This window comes from Nilaparvata lugens, chromosome 3 (genome assembly GCF_014356525.2).
Source record: "Nilaparvata lugens isolate BPH chromosome 3, ASM1435652v1, whole genome shotgun sequence".
NCBI lineage: Eukaryota > Metazoa > Arthropoda > Insecta > Hemiptera > Delphacidae > Nilaparvata > Nilaparvata lugens.
In genome coordinates, this window is record NC_052506.1 from 68,611,072 (window position 1) to 68,634,784 (window position 23,713).

A 23,713-nucleotide genomic window follows, 5' to 3' on the forward strand; every position below is an offset into this window, starting at 1 on the left:
TTCACTCGACCAATATTTCCTTCTGCTATCGAATTCTTTGGTCAATATTTGCAATAGCAGAAGACATTAGTTCTATTAGCTTCCATTTGATGCTAATATAATATTCCAGCATTTGATCAACTGCAATTTCTAATAAATCTCCCGCCTGTAAGACTTTTCAATAATAATACAAGTCATTATTATCGAGATCTAACTTGTTCTGCTATTACTGGAAACTTTCCGTTGTTGATTCATTGGTTAATATTCAACAATGAAATTCAATTATATTAGAGGCTTGGAAAAATATTGAGCTCATCTTTATTTAGTACGTTCTCTAGTATATAAGTTACAGTAATGAAGACTCGAAAAGTTTCTTGATACATTCAATTTATATTATAACTAGCAGGAACCCGTGCTCCGCAAGGATCTAATTCAAAACTTGACAAACTGAAAACTTGACGTAATGAAATTTTGAAGAGTTGAAAATAGGCCTTTAACCATCCTTTGTTAATTAAGAATCTATATGCAAAATTTCAAGGTTATTCGTCCAGTAGTTCAGACGTGATGATGCGTCAAACATAATTTTCCTATCCCGTACGTGTATAAGCCAGTTCTTTACATTATTAATTATAGATAATATAGAGTTAACGACTGCAAGAGATAGGACTGTGGAACAAAATAGAATAGTGGTGAAACTATGATAGCGCCAGAAGTGGCTCAAAAACAATAGCAGGTACTACATGAACTTTTCGAAAGTGATTTGAAAAAAAAATGTTTAAACAACAGAACTGAAAGTTGTCAACCTTATCATTCTACCTCCATTTAGAGAGGCTATCATTTGAATGTAAATCTATATAGATGAAGATGAATGTATGTTTGTTCCCTAAAGACTTGAAAACTTCTTGACATAGCCTAACGGCATGAAACTTTGGGAATATGTTGTGTGAATATTGGGGATGGTTTCTGAACAGAAATTTTAATAGGGGGGCTAATAATAATTATTTATTAATCTATTTTACACACCTATGTTTCGAAATTGTCGGCCGAGCGGCTACTGAAGAACGGGAAGATGATCATGATAATATGATTTAGCATCTAAAGTTACCAGATGTAATAAACATGTCACCCTGTGATAAATTGTGTACTGGTATTGAAACGGTAGTTTGGAGTTGAAGTGTAGTTGATTGGTACCAGCTGTGTAGATAATGGTTCCTTAGAAGACTTATACAAATAATTATCACTCCCCTATCATTGAGAAACTGGAAAATGTTGAAAAAAAGTTATTCACCTCATGAAAGAGAGTTGTTCATATTGCATTCATTGATTACTGAAGAATGAGAGGATAATTTACAATCTATTTGAATTTAGCTTAGCTTATATTCATCCTAAAATGGAAGATGGAAAGAATATGGAATCCTGTGTGATTCATCGCACATCGCATTTTTCCTGGACCATCTATTGACAATCAAAAACTATGAAAACATTGAATTCATCTTTGAAACACTGATTTAACCTATTTTTTTAATTCAACACTTTACTAATAGATATTATTACCAATTGATTGAGAAAAATATGTTTTCGGAATAATGAATGCTGCATGACAAAGCACATAGGAAGTCCGTATTGAGATGTGAATGAAAATATTGATTGTCAGATAAATTTCATGATTCACCAAATAAAGTAAAGTGTGACATGAGATACATTGACATTTTGGCGGTACGAAGTTCGCCGGGTAAGCTATTTATAAATAAAGCTTTATTATTAATAGTCAACGCTTTGAAAAAAGACAGGCTCAATCACCAGGAATACTATAAATTCTATGAGGGACCAGTAAGCCATTAATTTTCAGAACCTAGTTCAATCACTTCCATTGTGGACACTGGATATATTATGGACAATCAATACGTATGGAATTTATTAGCCACAGAATGAAAAACTTTTGATTGCAGTGACCCCGACTACTACAATAATTATGAATAACCATTTGGATCAAATATAAGGATTTACTCACATCTTTCATCAACTCGTACTTTTTATTCACAAAATATTAACGAAAAATATATATAAGTTATATTTAATGAACTCACGGCTAGTAGGTACTCAAATTTGTCTTTTTCTGGCCGTGCTACAAATAAATATAGGTATATTTTTGTAATCTTGTTGTCTACTAAGAAAGTTTTCAATGTGATTTTTGATACGGTAGCAATAAAATTTGAATTTGAAAAATAATTATCAACAAACATACTCCTTACCAAAGAAAATCTATGTGCTCTTTTTCAATCGGAATGTATGAGACTCCATACAGCTGATAGAAGGCGCAAACCGAACTGCGTGGCCAAGCATACAACAATATGGAGTACACACGTGGCAAGCTCGCGCAAAATTAATTTGATTAGCTGACTGACAAAATTATTTTAAGCTTTCCAATGATTACAACATATGTTAGAATATCATGTGTCATATGGCGTTCACTTTACCATGTTCATAAGCTTACTTAATAGGATCCTTTTTCATCCTTTGAAACCTATAGAGGCAAAATATCTCAAAATCCGTTCTTAGTGCGCGTCTAGCATGTTTGAAGAATATTTGTGCAAAGTTTTAAGTCTGTAGGCCAATTAGTTTGAGCTGCAGTGTGATTTTACTTAAAAATTTTCGAAAAATGCCATCTCCTGAACCCCCCTGTGCTCCTGATCAGAATTTTTCTGCATAGATATAATTTTTTTTCTTAGCTGAACAAAAAAGTTCCTTATGACTTTGCTGTGAAACGAACGGTTAAAAAGTACAACATTTTTGGGAGGCCCCAGCTCCCTCAGGGGGGCAAATTTCTAAAAATCCTTTCTTAGTGGATGTTTTGAGGCTACCATAAACAATTGTGCAAAATTTCAAGTTTTTAGGCTCAGTAGTTTGGGCTGTGGTGTGATTTCAGTCTGTCGGGGCTTAGCCTTTTATAGATATATAAGAGAGAGATTGAATTTGTTGATCGGGGAACTGAGATGTGGAGTTATTTAGTTCTCTAGTATATAAGTTACAGTAGGTAGTGAAGACTCGAAAAGTTTCTTGATACATTCAATTTATATCATAATTGAATTTGTTGATCGGGGAACTGAGATGTGGAGTTGAAAATACTGTGCAAACAAACATGAAAGACAAGTTTGTGAGATTACAGAATTCAAATTTTCAAATATATATTAATAATGAGCTGGCACCAGAGTGAGAGTGAACCAAGTGGGAAGCCTCCAATTTGAGAAATATCACCTTAATTTGGAAGTTTATAATCGTTTTGATGAAATGCTCAAGTGCAATTTTAATGATGAACTCAGTTTCGTCTCATACTTTCGGTTCTGGGTGAAGATTATCAGAGTTTTGGAAGAGTTGAAAGCTCCTGAATAGACTCTTGGGAATAAAGTACTGTGAACTGCACCAGCAGTACTAGAAGACATTCTGGAATCGATTTTAGTTGATTAACTTCTTTCGGAAGTTTATAAGGTTTTTTCAAAGAATCGATTGAGCTTGAATGCTTCTGAGATGATATCTGAATACAACAATAAATTCGTAAACAAGAAACTAAGCTGTTTTCAAGTTTACTATCATGATAGTCACCTAATTTATAATTCTACTCTCATAATTATTATAATTAGCAGTTCAATCAGCATTGATCAATTCCAGATTTCCAATCATCACCACGTTCCTTAAAATATGGAGTATAAACTATATTAATATTCTTGAGGGCCTATATATGAACACTCTCTCACTCCAGAACAAGCCTTAACCTGAAAAACTGCCAAAAGACAGATACAAAAATGTTTCTTTTCAACTGAAGCTCAAAAATCATTAGGTGCTGTAATTAGGTAGCATTCACGTCTGCCATGAATTTAGTTCTGAATCCAATTTTTCCAATTATTTCTTATTCACTTTTCTCGGATACAAGAGAAGGTAGGTTTTTGTGTAGGCTCCCGGCTCCTTACTTGAGTCACTATTTCCCTAAAAGAGAGATATGCAGCAAATTGAAAAGATGGTGTGGTCATCACGAGGGGCATAATCATGCTCACTAAGGTCCTGATATTAACGGTGCGGCTAATCGTTTGATGTGGTACGATATGTTAAGTGGTCTGGTTAAACCCAAATGCCTAGTCTTATCTAAACACCATTCAAAGCATGGGCATTTGCATTTAGGGTAAGGGTTGTTGTGAAGGCGATGTGTAGTGTATGTAGAGCTAGTTCAAATCGAACAAATACAACTGAATGTATACTGTAGGCCATAGCCTGAAGCTTACAGTAGAAGGCGAAAGAGACAGTATGAATAAAGTCTCTTGGGTCTGAAATTCTTTATAAATAATACGATATTTGAGGTTGAAGTTTTTCAAGCAGTAATAATGTTGAAATTTTTCGCTAGACGAAATACCCTAGTACCGATTTATCTAATAGTAGATCTGAATAATTAATATATTATTATATCCCAGTAGGTCTAATATAGGCTATCGGTATCGCACGTTGTTTCGCATAAGAATAAATTATGATCAATAATCTATCCCATAAATCCGATCATATGTGGAAGTTAAGTTGAAATGTATTCTAATCCAATATTTCTAATGAGGTGAGATAGCTTGTTGAGCTCATATCTGTGCGTAAGTGCATCCTGCCATCACTGATGGGGGAAAAATATATTTCAATATATCTTTTCACCGTATAGAATAAAAAAAAGAATCATTGATTCAACATAGAATTTAATGTTAGCTTAGACGACATAACAAATATTGTATTTACATGAGTCTTTCATTATATACTCAAATCCTATTCTAGTATCTATCAAAATTATGATCACAGTAAGAAGTACAGCATTCAAATTTTTCTCTATTATTATTTCTAAAACAATAAGAGCTCTATTAATCAGTACCGTATACAAAATATTCACTAGTACCTATATGATATAGTTAAATTATTATTAGTTAAAATATAATATTTTACAAAATAATTCAACTAAATAGATAGACCTATTCAAGTTGAACTCTCCAACTATGTAATAGGCCTATTATGCTTAATAAAGACTTTTCTTCTGTTCAGCAGATTGACAGTGGAATGACACTTTGCAATCACATGCAGATAGCAATGAAATGTAGAATCAATATGATAGTCGTCTTATGATTTACTTGTACATTCGTGATTTTGTAATGTCATCACTGGATTGGCATTGACATTGAATTGTTTAAGGGAATCAGGCTTCATCACTCAACACTCATTTGTATGCAAGGTTTTTTATGTGATGATAATGTGCTTGGTGATATAGGAAAAATAGTTTCCCGAGCGTTGGCTGTATAATAAATTGATTTTAATAGTGAGTCTTGCAGCACGTCTTCTTGTGACTTTGAAGATTTACCAGAACTCTAAATGAATTCTCACAGTTTTTACAGTCGGCAGTAGCCTATAGCTCTACACCTGAAAAGTCATAACAAAGATAATCTAATTTGTAAAAAGAGTGAGAATTCATTCAGAAGATTGGTAGAACTGCAAAGTCACAAGAAGACGTGCAAGAAGCTTTGCCATGGAAGTGAATCACACACCCAACATTCGGAAAATGCTTTTGCCGCAAATTATGCGTCTAGTCCTACAGTGACGAACGCAGACACATGATCTTTCACTCGGACGCGGAATCAGTTGCTCATCCTGCAGCATAGAGTTCACTCAGAACGCGTCATTATTGAATCATTATATTACAAATCACATACAAATCCATCAAAACGAGAATTTAAATCCGGTGTTTCCGTTACATAATCACAAACATATGAATAGCTGCTTCCAAACCGAAAAAATGTCAAAAAACATGTCTTTCTTGTACTAAATCTCAAGTCATAATATTACGTCTTAAGTCTATCATTTTTACATAAAGAGTGGTAAAGTATGATACGGTATCGCAGTTTCGCACAAGAGCACAATAATTAATATATCTTAGTCTATTTTTAAAGGAAAAATTAAGTCTACAAATATTCGTTTCTTTGAAAAAAAAACATTTTCTCATAAGAAGAATTTAGATGATAAAATCTTTGTTATACTTGGTAAGTTTCTATGCTACAGTATTACAAATTCATGGGGATGAAATAATATATTATTATTTTGTTAAATGTACAATGAATCACATTGAGGAGATCCACCCACAAATATAATGAACTATTTATCAATAATTTACTTATTTTAATGAAGCAAATCCAATTCAATGGGTGATTGAAAATTGAACAATGAAACATTTCATAAATAAAATTTGATATTAGTCAATTTGAAATGTCAGGTACATTTTAAAAAGGATCAATTCCATCACAAATTAATTTTATACTGAATAAAAAGTTTCATGAGTATCTTTATAGCTTCACAGAACTAAATTATTGTATTATTTGAGGAAAGATAAATAGCAACAGAGGACCATACTATGTATTAGCATTCACCCTGTATGGAAAGTTTTATCTTTCAATAACTTGAATGTTTTTCCTTTCTACTTCTTGGATTTGTGAAAAATAATTGATACAATTTTTCTGAATTGTTTCACTTTTCTTTTCAGTGATATTTTGATCTTTTGTATTGTTGCTATTAATATTTTATTATTATCTGTTACTAATTCATACTATTTGTAAACTTTAATATGGATAAATCTCATCTTACGTAATTGTTTCATCGTTCTTTATGAGTGGTATTTTTACATTTTTGTACACAGAACAATAGCTGTAAGGTACTTTAAAAGCAAATTTTGAAAGTGTGTTTCATTTCAACTTTTATTTTGATAATGTTTAATCCTGTTGGATCAATTATTTATCAGTTCATTAATCTCCTATATTAACGTTATTCATAGATTGAACGGTTACTAAACACATACATCTTGCTCAGAGTTAATAGTGATAATATAGCACTAAAAACTATTGCAACTGAACGTATTATAAGCTACTCCTAGAGTCCATAGTGAATCACATTTTTCATGAAAGAATATTGGAAATATTCTGGTGTCTTCTGATTCGCTCATTATTATTTGAGGAATAAGGTTCAGTTCTAAACTATCATGAAAACATCACAATTCACCGTGTTTGATTGCGTCAAGTATTTCCAGTATACTGGCGTATGATCCAGATACCAAACTGAATATTGACAGGAAAATTAGAAACACATTTTTGTAGAACTTCCATTGGTATTTGCCGTATCCTTCCTCCCAGAATGTTATTATTTCGATGACTGCCGGGCAGAACAATCCCAGTATTGAGAAGCATATTGCCCCGACTAGAGAGATGATTGGAGCGAGGCTTGGCAGCATTATTGCAACAATAACTGAAACAAATATATGATAATTATTTATTTATCACTAAAGCAGGAATATTATAACATATAAATAAATCTCCTCATTCATATCGATTGCGTTATTTTTCAGTTATTATATTAAAAATTATTCAATACGGTATCTTATTCTAGTGAAAAAGGGACAGATGATAAAGATTCCCAACAATTAGTAAAACGTGATTTCTTGTTTTTAAGTAATAATAGATAATACAAGCTAGAGGTGCTATAGTGCTAATAAATTTTAAATTGCTGCTAGACAAACTTATTCCAAATTTGACAGCAAGCAAAAACCACTATCTAATTGTACACTTTTTGAGTATTACAATGGAGATTGGAAACTGAAATCTCTACCAAATAGGCCATCGACCATATAAATAGCCTAATGATTGATTTAATTATGCCTATTTTCATATCTACACATTATAATTCTTATAAAGGTGAATAAAAACTTCAATTCCAATAACACTGATTAACCATTCAACAATATAAATGTTTCTGCTTTTGGATATCACCGTATATCTTATTGTTACCATTGATTGGAATAGCTTCTACTTATAATTTGTTATTGAATTTGATTTAGTGAAAACTTGAAAATTTTGATAGATTTTACCAAATAAAAGAATAATAGTATGGAACTCCACGTTAAAAGCTGAACTAAGATAATAATATTACACATTATATAAAACAGATAATCAGGTACTCCACGATAATTTATACAAAACGTTCACTTGTTATCGTGGTTATCGTTGAGTATGTTCAATAATTGAAAAGAGGGAAAAAACAACTGAGTTTTTTAAAGCACCATGGTTCTGAATATTATATGTATGGTGCGTTTTATTATTATACCTGTTCCAATGATCATGGATCCTCGCATGATGTAATATCCCATATCCTGCTTATCTTCACTAACTCTTGGTCCTAAACGTTTCCAAACAATCTCACTTGGCACTGTGAATTGTAGACCATAAGTAAGGAGTACACTGAGAGCCACAAGGATCTTCACACTTTCCGCAAGTCTGTAAGAAGACGAAACAGATTACAGCTTCCGTGCAAGAGTTTCGTTTCAAATTCAAAAACGCCACTGGTAGACTGGTAGATTATATTATAATCTGATTGAAATAATAGAGAAAGCTTACACTATTGAATCACTTAGAATTGTCGAATAAAATTGTGTTTCTTATATTTGGACTATTTTTCATTGTTTACTCTTCTCACTCTACAAAAGAAAATCTTGAATATTTCCACATAAGACTCTCAGTTGCAAAAGGCTTTATAGGACTAGATGTGTCATTATGAATTCGAATCTAATATTTTCTTCTTATGTTTTATCATGAATGACCAATCAATCTATAATATCTTCAACTGAGAACTACAATTCCAACTCTGCTGGTATCAATATAATATTTATCATCAATACAAAATTCAAAACCTAAATTCGATTTCTCTCATTTCACTGAAGATGAAGCTGAGTGACATATTTTATAACATTCATATATTATTGAAGCCGTGGCTTATTGCTTATTATTGTAGGAAAATTCTCTTGTAGTTTGGGTGTGTTGATCTAAACATATCAAGCTATGTGTTACTTGAGTGTGCATTAGTGAAGTAATTGGCATATATTAGCATTGAATGTGTTATATCAGCAACAAATATTAATATTATTATTGACAAATATCAATATCAATTGCAAATATTAGCAACGAACTAATGAGTCTAAAAACAATCTCAAAACTTGAAAACTACACTGCCAGAGAAATTTAAGGTGTAATTTGGCATAAGCTCTTGAGTACTCTATTCTTAAACAATATATTAATAATATGAATTCCTTGCCTCACGTTGAATGCAGTGCTAGCAATAAATAGGTATACTACACAGTATCACTACTCTGCTTCAGCATGCGTTGAATAGATAATAAAAATAGGTACTTATTTTTATTTTGAGCTATCATTTAATGAAGCAAAGACACCAAAAAGAATATGTTAGAAAGTAAAGAAAAATATTCAATGAAGTAACCATTCTTCTCTTTTGCTACTGTTTACTACCCACTCTTCCAATTTCTTTTTTATTCCGGAAAATGCCCATCTAGAGTGGGTGATGAAGATTTCGTGGGTGACTTGATAAGAATACAATGTAGAAGAGTAGTACGTTTGTATCAAATTTAGTAGACTGTCTACTAACGTTGCGTTTGTATAACCCTTAATTAGCAATTTCTTATATTTTAAGAGAATACATCTGAATTGCCTATCTATCAGAAGATCGTGTTATTTGAAAAATCGTATTACTGAATGTGCTATTCGTATGAGTGAAGACTAGGATTAGGATAGGCCTACTTACGCGCTGTCTGGGAGATTGAGGGTAACTGTTGCTTGAGTGGCATTGCCAAACCTCAGATAGCCAAAAAATCCAACAACAACGTACAGGATCACAACAATTGACATAGCTCCATTCAAAACACCAGGACATCCTAGAAATTGTTGGGGCTTGTTCATAGAGTTTTCAATAGGCAGAACCTGAAAAATAGAAATAATCATTAATTTGATTCTATCAACAAACTGTATTTTTCAATTAAATGAATTTTTAGTGATGATATTTGACAATATTTTTAATCCTTTTCCATGAATCTTTTCAAATTATTGAGATATAGTGTTCAGATATAAGTACCTATCTCTATCTAAGAGCATAGAAAAAGATACTTAGCATAGTCAGCTTATGCTATCGTTTCTCTATGCTATGAATTTTTTGCCAATGAGAATCAAATATTTGAGAAGTTCCAGGTAAAATACATGGATCTATTCGTTGAAAATTCAAGGAAATTAAAAATGCTGGGAACGAGAACAAGTTTCCCTCTATGTTGGAACATTAGCTGTTCATATTTTTTAGCCATTAGAATACGATATTACAAGTTTTTGTATTATCAATCACTTGATGGATTTAGTAACTATGGTATCAAGTGACACACGGCAATATCACATAGAAATACAATATTCTTTCTACAATCAAATAATGATTACTTTCACAGTCAATATTCTGATAGGCATTTTGTCATAATATAGACTGCTCACTCCAATAAACAATAATTAGGTACCAGTACATTTTAGAATAGGTCTACTTATTCATTTATTGCTATTATTTTTTATAATGCAATATGATATCATATCAATGCTAGAAATCGACAAGATCAATATTATGTGAGTATAATCGTAGAGATATTTTTTTTTAAATTATTATGAGATTTTTCAAGTCAAAGAAAAAACAACAGTAGTTACCTGCTCACGTAAAATATAAAAAAATATTTAAAAATGTATCAACATCATAAAATCAATTATAGAAGACTTTTAATGAAATTAGATCAAAATTAAAACTCATGCTGTCTTGAATTACTCAATCGTACAACTTACTCTCACTAAGTCAGAAATATTGAGCTTATGGCTTGAGATGAATCCTGTCTAATGCAATCCATTGCAAATCGTTGATCTCTGATAAATTTGAAGTGTTTAAGCACTTGTAGAGAATACTAATGTAAAAACATAGAGCATCAACATATCTGAATAAAAAACTCACAGTGCCGATTCCTTCCATGGCGAACAAAACAGTTGAGAAGAACAGGGGTATTTTCAAGGGGGTTCCAATGAAATCACGATTTGACACATCTGATGGCATCTCGCTGAATGTGTAGTACAGTGTAAGAGCCAGTCCAAAAGAGATGAAAGCTGTAGCTATGGCTGAGAAGGGCACAAGGTATTTCAGGGTTCTTATGATGCCAAGTGGTACCAGAACGAAAGCCAGTAAGACAATGTACACTCGTACATCCCATCCGAAATGAGCGTGTCCTTCTATTACCTATGAAAAATCATTGAATAATATGATGAATCTTATAGTATTGAGAATTATCATTATATGACTCTAAAGTTCACCTCCATCTCCTGTAGCCTATCATAGAAAGAACTTTTTACATGTAGTTTCTCTGTATAAAAATTTAAAAAAAAATTAAAAACTCTAATTAGTACCCCGTTATTAAAAACTTTAAAATATTTTAACGACTAGTTTCAATGTTATTTTAACTTGAATGGTCGAAACTAGTCATTAAAATATTTTAAAATTTTTAATAAAAGGGTACTAAACGTTTTTATATTGTTTTTATTTGAATCAAGTAGCCCATATAAGCGAAGTGATTCTTCTCTATATATTATACAATTTATTTGAAGTTGACCATCTCTTTTGTGTGTTTAAATAATAACATCTAAATAATAACTGGGCTATTGAATATACCAACAAGTAAGCCTACATATTTTTATCCATCCTAGAGTAATATTTATAGGGAACAATTAAAAAAATATTCTCTGCAATTGAAAAGTTGAAATCTTTTAATCTCAAATTTGTCTCTCAAATTTGATGTAAATTTCGACTTATAAATTTTATATGAATTATTGATAATTGAATTAAATATTAATTACCGTGTAATAGTTATCAACAATTTCAAAGTTTTTTAATAACAGTAGTGAGCACATTGTATAGGGTCTTCAGGATATATGACTGATTACACTTTGAACAACAGGATTATTATAGCTTGGGCTTGGGCAATTCCAAGTCAACTTTCTCAGCCTGCCAGGCCTGGTTAACATTCATTGAAATGTTATAAATAAAAGTTCTCTGTCAAAAAAAATTGTAATTTTTATTTCACAACATTTAAGTAAGAAATAGGCTATAACTTGATAAACTGTACATGAATAAATCATTAGATTTTCTTCTTATTACAGTAATTAATGAATAAGTACTCAACCAAATTTATATTAGACTAAGAATAAACAACTATGGAAATTTGTAGAATGAAAGTTTAGGAATTATCATTCTAGGAAACACTGTCCATTCATACAAGACTCATACTACTTTGACAAATTACATACCTGTTCAAAGGTTCTTGCAATGAAGATAATGTACACTGTGTTCCCAAAGAAATAAGTACAGAACAAAGTCACATTTATCATTTCCCTGAAAGTAGAAGAGAAAAACATGGTTAGAAACAAAGTTTCGCTTCTCTAGAAAAATATAACCCTCAAATTTGCCTTTTCTAGAAGATTTAGAACTGCAATATGAACGTTTCTTATGGAGGTAAATAATAATGAGAAATAATTGTGCATGAGATGCTCCTGTATTGATCTCATTGGATCATATCATAGCCTAGGAATCGAATACGGTACATGAGTTCATTCAAATTGAAAAATAGAAAAGAAATTTTCTCAATTAGGATTTTAAAATAATATCACAATTTTTTCGTGCAACTTTCTCATTATAAATAATACAATCGAAATTTTTAATAAGAGTGAATGCTACGTGGGGTCTTTGTCACTGCATTTTTAATGCATCACCTAAACTAAGAAAGGTTTTCTGATTCCTGTTATAAGCCTACTATAATATTTGTGATAAAGTTCCTATAAGCTGATTCATTATGAACAGTGTGATACAATTTCAGTTACAATATTAACAATAAATTAATGTGAGAAAGGATCTCACCTTGCGAATGAAGCTAGGAACCTATACTTAGGTGGTCCAGTTTGGAAAGATACTTCTGCTGTTTCTGCAAAAGACAGTGTTGGTCTTTTCACGCGTATTGATAGAATTTGAGAACAGTATACCTGAGAACAAAATAATTATGTTTATAATTATGTATATTACATAAAACATTATTGATTAATAAAATCCATGTATGAACTATTAACGGTACACTCTTGCTTACCATATTTTTTTATTCACACACATATATATATGAGAATGAATCTATTTCAAATGAATTTGTAGAAAAAATAAATTAAATTATAAATCATAGTATAATCATAATAGCCATAAAGCTGTGTTGAAACACGGTCATATAGGCCTATAGGCCTATATGATCATAAATAGTTTATCTAAGGATATGATCCATTATTAGTAGACCTGTGACTGGAAAGATCAAATATTCTTGGGAAAATATATGAGATGAGGTCCTTAACTGGAAAGTGTTTTCCCTTCTCTTTTGAAGTTTAAGAAATTTGTTCAAGATAGGAAGGAACTACGGTACCGTGATATCATTTTTTTCATTTTGTCTTATAAATTCTTCAAACCCAAAAAGACAGACAGTGCTTACCTGCTTTAAAATTAAGTATTGTAATAGAATAAAACCTAATAATTCATTCATAGCTCTAACTTCATTGTATTATCATTCATCCCATCATCATCACCTAGGCTTAAAATACTTCTAGAAAGTCGCCTTTGTAAAATAATAAATAATAATTTCTTATGTTGAGTGGGCCTATGAGTAAGTAACCTGCTGAAAAGTTGACGTCATTCACTTCATCTGTTACCTTCTTTATAAAAATCTATTTTTGAAAATGGCAATAACTCATATACTTTGCTCTTGTTGGAATAACAATAATAATTTATCAAAACTGTGACAATTTTCATAATTCAGCATGGCTTGTAATTTTATCACACTCACTGAAATGTTTAAGTGGCAAAAATTTCAATTGTAAGTTACATTAAGAGCAGTATATTTTAAGACTTGATAGCTACACAAATATTTAATTATCGCACTCACCATCATATGAACACAATGTGTGCATATCAGACCAGTGAGTAAAGTACCAATCACTCCAAATATTAGACCTCCGTTTTTGAAAGCTCCAGGCATAGCCAATATTCCTGTTCCAAGACTACTTTTGACCATGTGAACGAATGCACCCATACTCCTGTGAATCAATCAAGTGGAAATATAAGGAAAATCGAAATACAAATTGGATACTTTTCCAACCATTAATTTAATTACACATGATAAAACATTCTCATCAAATACTAACTCGTTTAGAAATTTAGAACATATTCAAAACTTATAACTAAAATAAAATATTGAGATTTGTTACAACTCAGAGCTAATTGACCAAGCGAAGTTAGGTCTAAAATTCAAGTGACGGTTTTGCATTTCCCTTTATGTTTATATTTGTGTTTATAATTTTTGTTTATATTTATGTTTATAAGTTCCGCATTTACAGCGAAACGCAACAATAGATTTTCATTAAATTTGACAGATTTATGTTCCTTTTTGAATTTTGCATCGACATATACATAAGGTTTTTTTGAAATTTTGCATTTTAAGGATAATACAAAAGAAAAAGGAGTCTCCTTCGAACGCCAATATTACCGTGAAAATCAGACTTTAGAATTACCGTAATCAGAAAATGACAGAAAATTTTCAACTTGAAAATGACCTAAGTTATAATCGAAACTAGTCGTTGTAATATTTTAAATAGAAAAGGGTTTTACAAGTTTTCATATATATTTATTTATCATAAATCAGCTGTCGAGTGGATTATGGATTGCATGCAATTCATATCTGAATGTAACTTGGTGAAAAACAGCTGTTGTGTGGACTATTAATTGCATGCAGTGAGGCATGCAATTAATAACTTATTGAAGTAGCTTAGTATTTTCTCCCGACTTTTCTCTGCTTTCAACTCGGTAAGCGTTTGATGATAGTAGCATAGCTGTTTACATCAAATTATTAGCATTGTCGATACAATAACCCAAACAGCCATTAGTCGTTTATACACCGATATCTCGCCGACACGACAGGACAGGACAGAATTTACTCTGATGGATAGTATTAGAGGAGACTGTGGTTTATAACTGCGCGAGGTCTACTGTTCACGGAACTACTAGTATTTTATAATTTCTATAAAAATCTACTCACAATATTATGGATTTGAAACATAATAATTATTGTCCCTGCCATACTGTTTTCTTCACTGAATTTCAATCCAAATGCTATTTGGATTTTCCTATGTAAGTACATTGATGTTATAGAATAAAGCACAATATATTATTTTGACTCGACCATTTTGAATAGTTTTTAGAAAACTTGAGATTCAACTTGAAAACTATCCAAGTGAAAAAGTCAACGCATTTTATCTTTTTTGGATCAATTCTACTATATTGATTTGAAACAGTGAAATTTAATTCCTTGTGATATCATTGATACCACATGCTAATTGTAATTTTATATCATTTCACTTTGACAAACGATTCGCCACTATTACTGGCCTAGGCTACACACTTCTATTCAATCGGAATTGAATTTATCAAATCTCTTATTTGAAGATAAAAAATGGTCATATTATATTCTATAAATTTCCTATTTTTTGTGAGCTAATATTTCTCTCAATCCACACATGCGTTCAAATTTGGCTGGAATTTCTTAAAATTTGAGTTGAATATAAATTGTGAGATTTATTTTTTCTATTTTGGAGGATTCAAAATAGATTTAACAGACAATTCTATCTAATCAGTTTTTTCAAGATTTTATATGAAAAAACTCTTTCATATCGTTTTATAAACGTCACATTATATGAATAACAGCCTTTATAGGTACTTGACAATGGGTTTGAGTTTTAAAAATACCGTGATATAGTGTAGATAGCCTACCAATCTAATAAATGTATGAACACTATATTATACTACTCTATGATTAACAGTCAAGTGGAAAAATACTATTATCATGCATTTATTACACGTTGACATAGCTTCTTAATCCACAAGAGCATATTCTCTATTTTCAATAGATTTCAAGTCAATTTAAAAATAACTAGAGTAGCCTATTCTTAATTTGAATCTTCCAAGAATCAAATGCTCTAAATGTTCAGTGAAAGTGATAATCTTTGAGAGATTTATGACTTCTATAAATAAATAACACTCGAACAACTTTCACCAAAACAGCATCCTTGAAACTTTATGAAAATAATCCAGGTGTGAGTCAATGATAATTACTTTACAAATTATTATGAAATTGGAACTTACGAGGTGGCATGGGATTTGTCTCGGTTGCTGAAGGGATCATAGGATTCCTCCTTCGATGGATACTTTTTTCCATTTTTTTCTGGAAATGAATCCTTCGTCAATTTTAATCTGTAAAAGAAGTATCGCATTAGCTTGTGAAAATTGAAAAAGTGGATAGTGGAAAAAATAAAGAATTTCTTTGAAGCTATCAACTCATTTTTAGTATCCAATCTAGATCTCTCTACAATACTAAAAAAATTGTCCTTGTGTATTCAAGATATTCAAGTAGAGTTGTCAATCATTTAGAGCTGCTCACTAAATAATAAGTTGTTGTTCAAAGCATCAAGTGCAAAAACTATTTGAATTGCAGCAGTTAAATTGTTTATTGTAAATTCTCTAGAATGCACGTGCTGCACTTGTTATTTCGACAAAAATATAATATGCACATGGAATTACAAAAAAATCTTATTACTCTCATATTCATTCAAGGTCTTTGTTCTCATGAATTGTGGAATTGATCAGATGCAAGCTTATTGGCAAGATTTGAGATATTGTTATTTTCTGTAGAAATTGGACGCTCCGTATCTGAACCCCAATTATTTTTGAGAACCAGTAGTCCTTTACATGTTTTATTCTCCAAAGTTAAACAAAAACCAGTTAATCAAAAAAGATTGATTCATATTGTAATCATTTGCATTTTTGAATAATTGAACTGTACATTTTCCTGACGATGGAGAATTAGATTACCAATGGCTATAGAATTTATAGGGATTTATAATATATTTCCTAAGACCTGAGATTTGTAAATTAATTAAGAGCTCACCTGGAAGACGTATCAAAGTTGTTATCATTGTTTTGTAGTGTCAATATTGAAGGTGTCTTTTCCATTCCATTCTCGTATCCTTTTTCGAATCCTTTGTTATCAAGTCCATTTTGATCCATTATCTCGGTGAAAGTCTGTGTGGAAAATTCAATTATTAATGAGTATGTGAGCTTGTCAATAAATGTGTAAATTGAAGAGAAGTCATTCTCAAATAACTTAAAACTTCATAATTAATTGGGCAAAAAAATGATTAGTAGGACTATGACTGTCATCGAGACTATGATTTATTTTGAACTTGCAGGTAGCCCGAGCCCTCAAGGGTCTAATCAAAAACTTGACAAACTGAAAACTTGACATACTGAAATTTTTAAGAATTTAAAAAAGGCCTATAACTATCCTCGGTAATTAAGAATCGATGTGCAAAATTTCAAGTTAATCAGTCCAGTAGTTCAGACGTGATAAAACATCATTCATGAATTTCTTATCCCGTACGTGTATAAGCCAATTCTCTCCTTTATTTATAGATATAATTTTTGTGATCTGTGTATTTCTCTCAATTTTTTCGATATCTTTAATACATCCTACATTAAGTAATCTAGAAAAAAATTACTGATCTCTTCCATTGCAAAAATAATGTTATCTGTTGGAGTGGTAATTCATAACTGCTTATGACGTATCTTGGAGTCATTGACTTGAAGAGCACTCTCTCTTCAAGGAAATTATTGATGGTTCTCATGCCAATTCCCTATAGGTACAGTAAATAATCTCATTTATCCTCAGGCACGGCCCCAGGGGTGGGCGGACCGGGCGGCCGCCCACGGCGGTAGATTTTAGGGGGCGACAAATTTTAAAGGTGCGTACAGATTTACGCGCCGCGAACATGAGCATTTCACTTTTAATCAGCTGATGCCAAGCTTTTTATATCTGTATCTCACCGTTTCTGTAAAAATACAGATATAGTCAGCTGATTGGGTAAGACTTATGCAGATAAAATAGCGAAATATGAAAACCAAACTGATTATAAATTTTATTATAAAAAAGATAATTCAAGTCTAGGAAACTCGTTTTTTTTAAACCTGTCATAGAAGATGAAGTAAAAAATGTAATATATAGTCTAAAAAGCAATACTAGTCCAGGCATAGATGGCATTAATAGTAAGATTTTGAAAAAAAATAGCGCCTTTTATATCTTGGCCGTTGACTTTTATAATAAATAAATGCTTTGAAAGAGGATTTTTTCCAACTTCATTCAAGATTGCTAAGATTAAACCACTTTTCAAATCAGGGGATAGGAAACATGCAGAAAATTATAGACTAATTAGTTTATTAAGTTCATTGACTAAAATAATGGAGAAATTGATAAAAAAACAGATTATTAAGTTTTTAAACAAACACAAAATAATAGAAGAGAATCAGTTTGGTTTTCAGAGTAAAAAGAGTACAAATGATGCCCTGATCAAATTCTCGAACGCGGTTTCAGATCGTTTGAACCAAGGAAAGAAAACCCTAGCTATCTTCCTGGACCTAGCAAAAGCTTATGACACTGTGTCTCACGATAAGTTATTGGACAAATTAGAGTGGGTTGGCATAAGAGGATTACCTTTGAAATTGTTCAAGAGCTACTTGTCAAATAGAGCACAGATTTTATCACTTGATGACTCAGTAAGTGGAATACCTCTTTCATGCTATGGTCTCCCTCAAGGCACTGTCTTATCACCTATCCTCTTCCTGATATATGTGAATGAAGTACTTAGATTAGAGTTGAATGGAGGGGAAGTATATTCATTCGCAGATGACACAGTGTTGTTGTATGGGGGTGAAACATGGAATGAGACCTATGAGACGGCCGCTAAAGGCGTCTCTACACTAAAAAGATGGTTGGATTTCAATTCCCTTAGTTTAAATATTAAAAAAGCAAAGTATATTGCTTTTTCAAGGAGTATTGCTGGAAGAGAAGAAACGAACTGTGTACTTAAACTGCACATTAATTGTGAGAATTTTAACAATAATTTAGCTGCATGTAACTGCCCTGAAATAGAAAAAACCAGCCACATCAAATACCTAGGTATAATTATTGATGAAGGATTTAAATGGAAAAGACACATTGATTATTTGTGTGAGCGATTAAAGTTTGTATCCTATAATTTCTATAAATTGCGGTCCATACTCCAGATACCAATGTTAAAAATGGATTACTTTGCAATTGTACAGTCCCTACTGCAATATGTATTAGTGGTTTGGGGGGGGGGAGCATTCAACACTCATCTATTAGCTCTATTTGTAATACAAAAAATGATTATAGAAACAATACTAAATAGACCCATGATATACCCTTCTATTCAAGCCTTCAATGAAATTAAAGTGATGACAATCCGCCAGCTGTATGTATTGAACGTCTTTAAATATTTTCAGAGTAACAAAAATATATTTTTTAAAATAAATAACGAACATCAACGAACCAGATACAATATAAATAAATATAAATGTTATGACTCAGATCTGACAATCATCCGTAAGCAGCTTATTTATATAGCACCAAAAATAATCAATAAATTACCTTCAGATCTCATTGAATTTCCATGTATCAAAACTGTCCCTAATAACATAAGAGATTGGATTTGCCAGAATTTTTATTTTGATTTGAATATTTTGTGATTTTTTTCGTATAGGAATTGCGATTTGCCAAGATTTTTTTTCCAATATATTTTGTGTTTTTTTTCTTCGTACAAGTATTACGATTTGCCAGAATTTTTATTCCAATTTGAATATTTGTTATTTTTTTCGTATGGGAATTACGATTTGCCAGAATTTTTTATTTTCAATTTAATATTTTGTGAATTTTTTTTGTTTTTATAAGAATATTATGATTTTCCCTCTTCCCATTTACCATGAAATGCGTTCTATATACCCTGTTTACACTGTATTTATGGATCACTATATGAATAAGAGAGTACCATAGTTATATAGTATATTAAAATACTCGAGAGAATTTTTAAATTTTTTTGTTGTGAATTCTGTTTCGATTCCTCGTTTCAGAATTTACTATTCTGTAAAAATATTTGCTTCTGTGCTAAATCAATTTAAATCAGGTTAAGCGTATTATAATTTCATCTCCTACTCCCACTGGCGAACAAGAGTCATCTTATGCCAGTGGTTTTTTCACTTACCGTTTATTATTATTACACTTTGGTTGTATTGTATTGTCATGTTGAGCTTTGTTTGATTCATGTACGTATATGTATTTATGAGTGTGGAATAAATAATTTGAATTTGAATTTGAATTAGAAGTGAATTGCTCATGTTCGCGGCGCGTATATCTGTACGCACCTTTAGGAACGGTGAATATTAAAATACAAATAGATAATGAATTCATAATATTAAATGTGAATGGTAAAATTATATAAGAAGCTTTTCCAAACTCAAGCTAATGAAGACATAATATATAAGATCAACAATGTACCAGGAACATCTGAGTGGTCTAGCGAACATAAAATAGCTCAGTCCCTAGATCTTGAAGAATTGGAGATTTAATTTTTCTATGCAAAGGTCAGACGAGTTCTAATTAAACAGGTGTGTTAAACAAACTCGTGTTGTAGCATTTGTAGTTTTAATTACTCAGTAAGTTAATTAGGCCTAATACTCTCTTGCAGTCTCTTGAATTAAAACTACCGTCTTAATTAGCCTATGTTTTCTTATTGTGTACCGTATCTGTTCCGAACATAAAAATAGTTTAATCAGATATTTTGTATGACTGTTCCTCAATATTTATATTATATATATATTTATATTTGTCAAATATTTGTTTGAATGTCATTTTCAACTTAAACAGCTGATAACCTTCGGGCAATTTTTTAAGTAAACAATTAGACGGGATACCTGATGGTGGGGGGGGGGATTGCGTTTGCCGATTTCGCCCAGGGCGGCAAAGTCCCTAGGGCCGTGCCTGTTTATCCTTATTAGGATTTTACAAATATGTACTAAAATACACAGAGTTTGATTAAAAGAATCGGGTCCTCGGGTAATAATATGGTTCCCAAATATCTAAAAATAATATTTTGAGAACAGGTTATAAGTAAAGACAAAAATAAATCATTTACCATATAAATGAGTGAAAACCGGTACTTACCAAGAACCTGTTTCTTGTCTATTGAGTATTAATTTCATATTTAGTAGTAAGTGAGCTAACATTAATTAGGAAGGTCTTGAAACATCCATGCAGGATTTCCTCTATCTGAATAATAATTTTGTAAGGTAGGATATGGAATCATTACAGTAAAATATACCTGCCGAAGGCCGCATTGGAGAAAAAACTCTCAATTTAAGAATAATCCTATCAATTCATACCTTCATATATTATCAGTAATTACATTCTCTATTGTAAACTAGGATGTACATAGAGAATTGGAGTTATTGGAGAGAACTAGCATACATAATCTATTTTATTATCATGTTATTTTGGTGTGAGTACTTTTCCAACGGTTTATTATGGACCCCGCTCCGCAAGTGTCTGATTATGAACTTGACAAACTGAAAACATGACTTACTGAAATCTTGGAGGATTCAAAATTGGCCTATAACCATCATCGGTGGTAATCTATATTATGCAAAATTTCAAGTTAATCAATTGAGTAGTTCAGACGTGATGATGAATTTCCTATCCCGTTCGTGTATAAGAAGATTAAGTTCGATATTATCATTGTATCTTTCTTTTATGATATTATAGACGATAAAAGCACTATGCATATATTTGTTTTCTTATTGTACACACTTTTGCAGTTCAAATTTTCTATTTAGTAGCTTCTCAATTTCTCTAAATTATCATTTTGACATTACTTAATCGGCTGTCAATATATATTGCTTGTCTCCGTACATCTCTAGGCAGTTTCATCATTCAACAAAGTCTCTTTTTAGATCCCTCCCTAAATAAAATTTCAAAACACTCTTATCGGTTGAAATTGAATTATATTAGTATATTAGTAAAAAAGTGTGTTTGTTCTTTTGTTGGTAACATGAGCGAATTATCATGTAAAAATGTTATTCCGAGTTGAATATCTATAATGAGAAGGAGGCTTACTAAATCACTTCCTATTTCATTTCACAATACAGTAACCTGATTCTTGAAAAAATGTCCAAAGTGTAGCAAGCAATAATAAGGATTTTCAGTCAAATCTCCATAACTTGATTTTCCTGATATTGATGAGGGAAAGACTATGTTTATCAATTGGAATAGCAATAAGCTTCAAACAAACAAATTGAATTGCAATTAGGAAAACCAATACACAGCGTTCCGTATTGAACTCTGACGAGTAAAGACCTCAATTCCAGATCAAAAAGAAATCGTCAATTACTTTGTTTCTGGAGACATTCTTGTAGCAATTTTTTCTGAGGAATTCAACTGCGAAACAAGTAGGCCTACGTCTAAGACGTTGCGGAATGTAGCTGGAGAGATCAGTTTACCGTATGACAAAGTAGAGCTGCTACAACATCACCATTCCCAAGTTTTTTTTTTAAGTGAATTCAGTGAAAGACACGTCAGAATGCACTCGATCGTGTAGTTTTAATAAGACTTTGAACGAAGTTCCATGTGATCTACTTCAAAAATAGAGTACCCTCTAAGAATGTATGTTTGTCATGAAATCAATGAGATTGAAGTCATTAATCTTAATGTTTTTATTCATACGCGTTTTTATTCATATGTTTCTAAAGACAGATTTGATCTAATTTTCTCATGATCATGAAAATATATAACTTTTGTACTCACTGATTTCTTTTGTAGGCCTCTTATTGATTGATATCCAAAATATACAGCACAGATCACACTTACAACATCTCATACAACTTAGTTAGGATTCGTATATAGAGCGCATTTGAAGGAGTGTTACAATATCACAAGTACCCAAAATAAAATTTCTAATCTCAATTTCTCGTTTCTCCATCCAGAAAGTTATTCGCAATATGAATAGTTCATAATTTACAAATGGTGCGGCTAGAGCAATATGAATTCACTGTAATTCTCAAAATGTATGTCCCCTGGAAGAGATAGCACCATTTGCTCTTTGCGAGTACCTGTGACTTAGTGCTCGATGAGACTGTTGAAATAACTAAAGTATAATTTATTTCCTGAATTGATAACAATTCACTTCAACAGTGGTGCATAGCCATATTTCTTACATTTTTTTCACTATTCATTATAGTTATAATTAATTCTCATAACCTGCAACGTGAGGGTGACTAATTCAATCATAACAAAATCAAATCCCGGTGGCTCGAATCTGTACCTACAGTATATTCATTAATTTTTGTTTAGTTGAGAAGTTGATATTGTGGTAATTATTCATATTGAATGAAAAAGACTAAGAAATTGTCAAAAAACCACAGATTTATTGATACTTAGAAAGACCGGTTTCGGTTATTACACCATTGTCAATCTCTGATAAACTTATCAGAAATGTTTATTACATCATTGTCAATCTCTGATAAACTTATCATATAAGTTTATCAGAGATTGACATTGGTGTAATACCGAATCCGGTCTTTCTAAGTATAAATAAATCTGTGGTTTTTTGACAATTTCTTAGTCTTTTTCATTCAATATTCATTTATCCCTCCCATTATTCTCACACATATTATGTTTAGACTTTGTCACAACAAGCTCAATATTTCCTTGGAAAATCATGATTATGGAGATGAAAATGGAAATTAAAAAAGAAAAACTAGCCTGAAACCAAACACTTTAGTGGAAATCTTGGAAAATCTTTATCAATAACGCAACTCCGAAAGAAATTAATTATCACTCTAT

At 31.5% G+C, this 23,713-nt stretch overlaps 1 protein-coding gene across 2 annotated transcripts in view; it reads right to left on the reverse strand.

The window, feature by feature from the left end:
• Positions 1–4,686: 4,686 nt before the first annotated feature.
• LOC111043716 (proton-coupled amino acid transporter-like protein pathetic) overlaps positions 4,687–23,713 on the reverse strand; it is a 50,673-nt gene continuing 31,646 nt past the window's right edge. Inside the window, exons 2-10 of one of the 2 annotated variants that reach the window (XM_022328746.2) lie at positions 16,916–17,049; positions 16,114–16,221; positions 13,862–14,012; positions 12,802–12,923; positions 12,195–12,279; positions 10,852–11,130; positions 9,625–9,800; positions 8,137–8,306; positions 4,687–7,281 (exon numbers count right to left, since the gene is read on the reverse strand). In XM_022328746.2, the coding sequence (XP_022184438.1) occupies positions 7,028–7,281; positions 8,137–8,306; positions 9,625–9,800; positions 10,852–11,130; positions 12,195–12,279; positions 12,802–12,923; positions 13,862–14,012; positions 16,114–16,221; positions 16,916–17,049 (1,479 nt within the window). In that variant the 3' untranslated portion in view covers positions 4,687–7,027. The remainder of the gene's footprint in view (positions 7,282–8,136; positions 8,307–9,624; positions 9,801–10,851; positions 11,131–12,194; positions 12,280–12,801; positions 12,924–13,861; positions 14,013–16,113; positions 16,222–16,915; positions 17,050–23,713) is intronic. The other variant, XM_022328747.2, reaches the window with a different exon arrangement.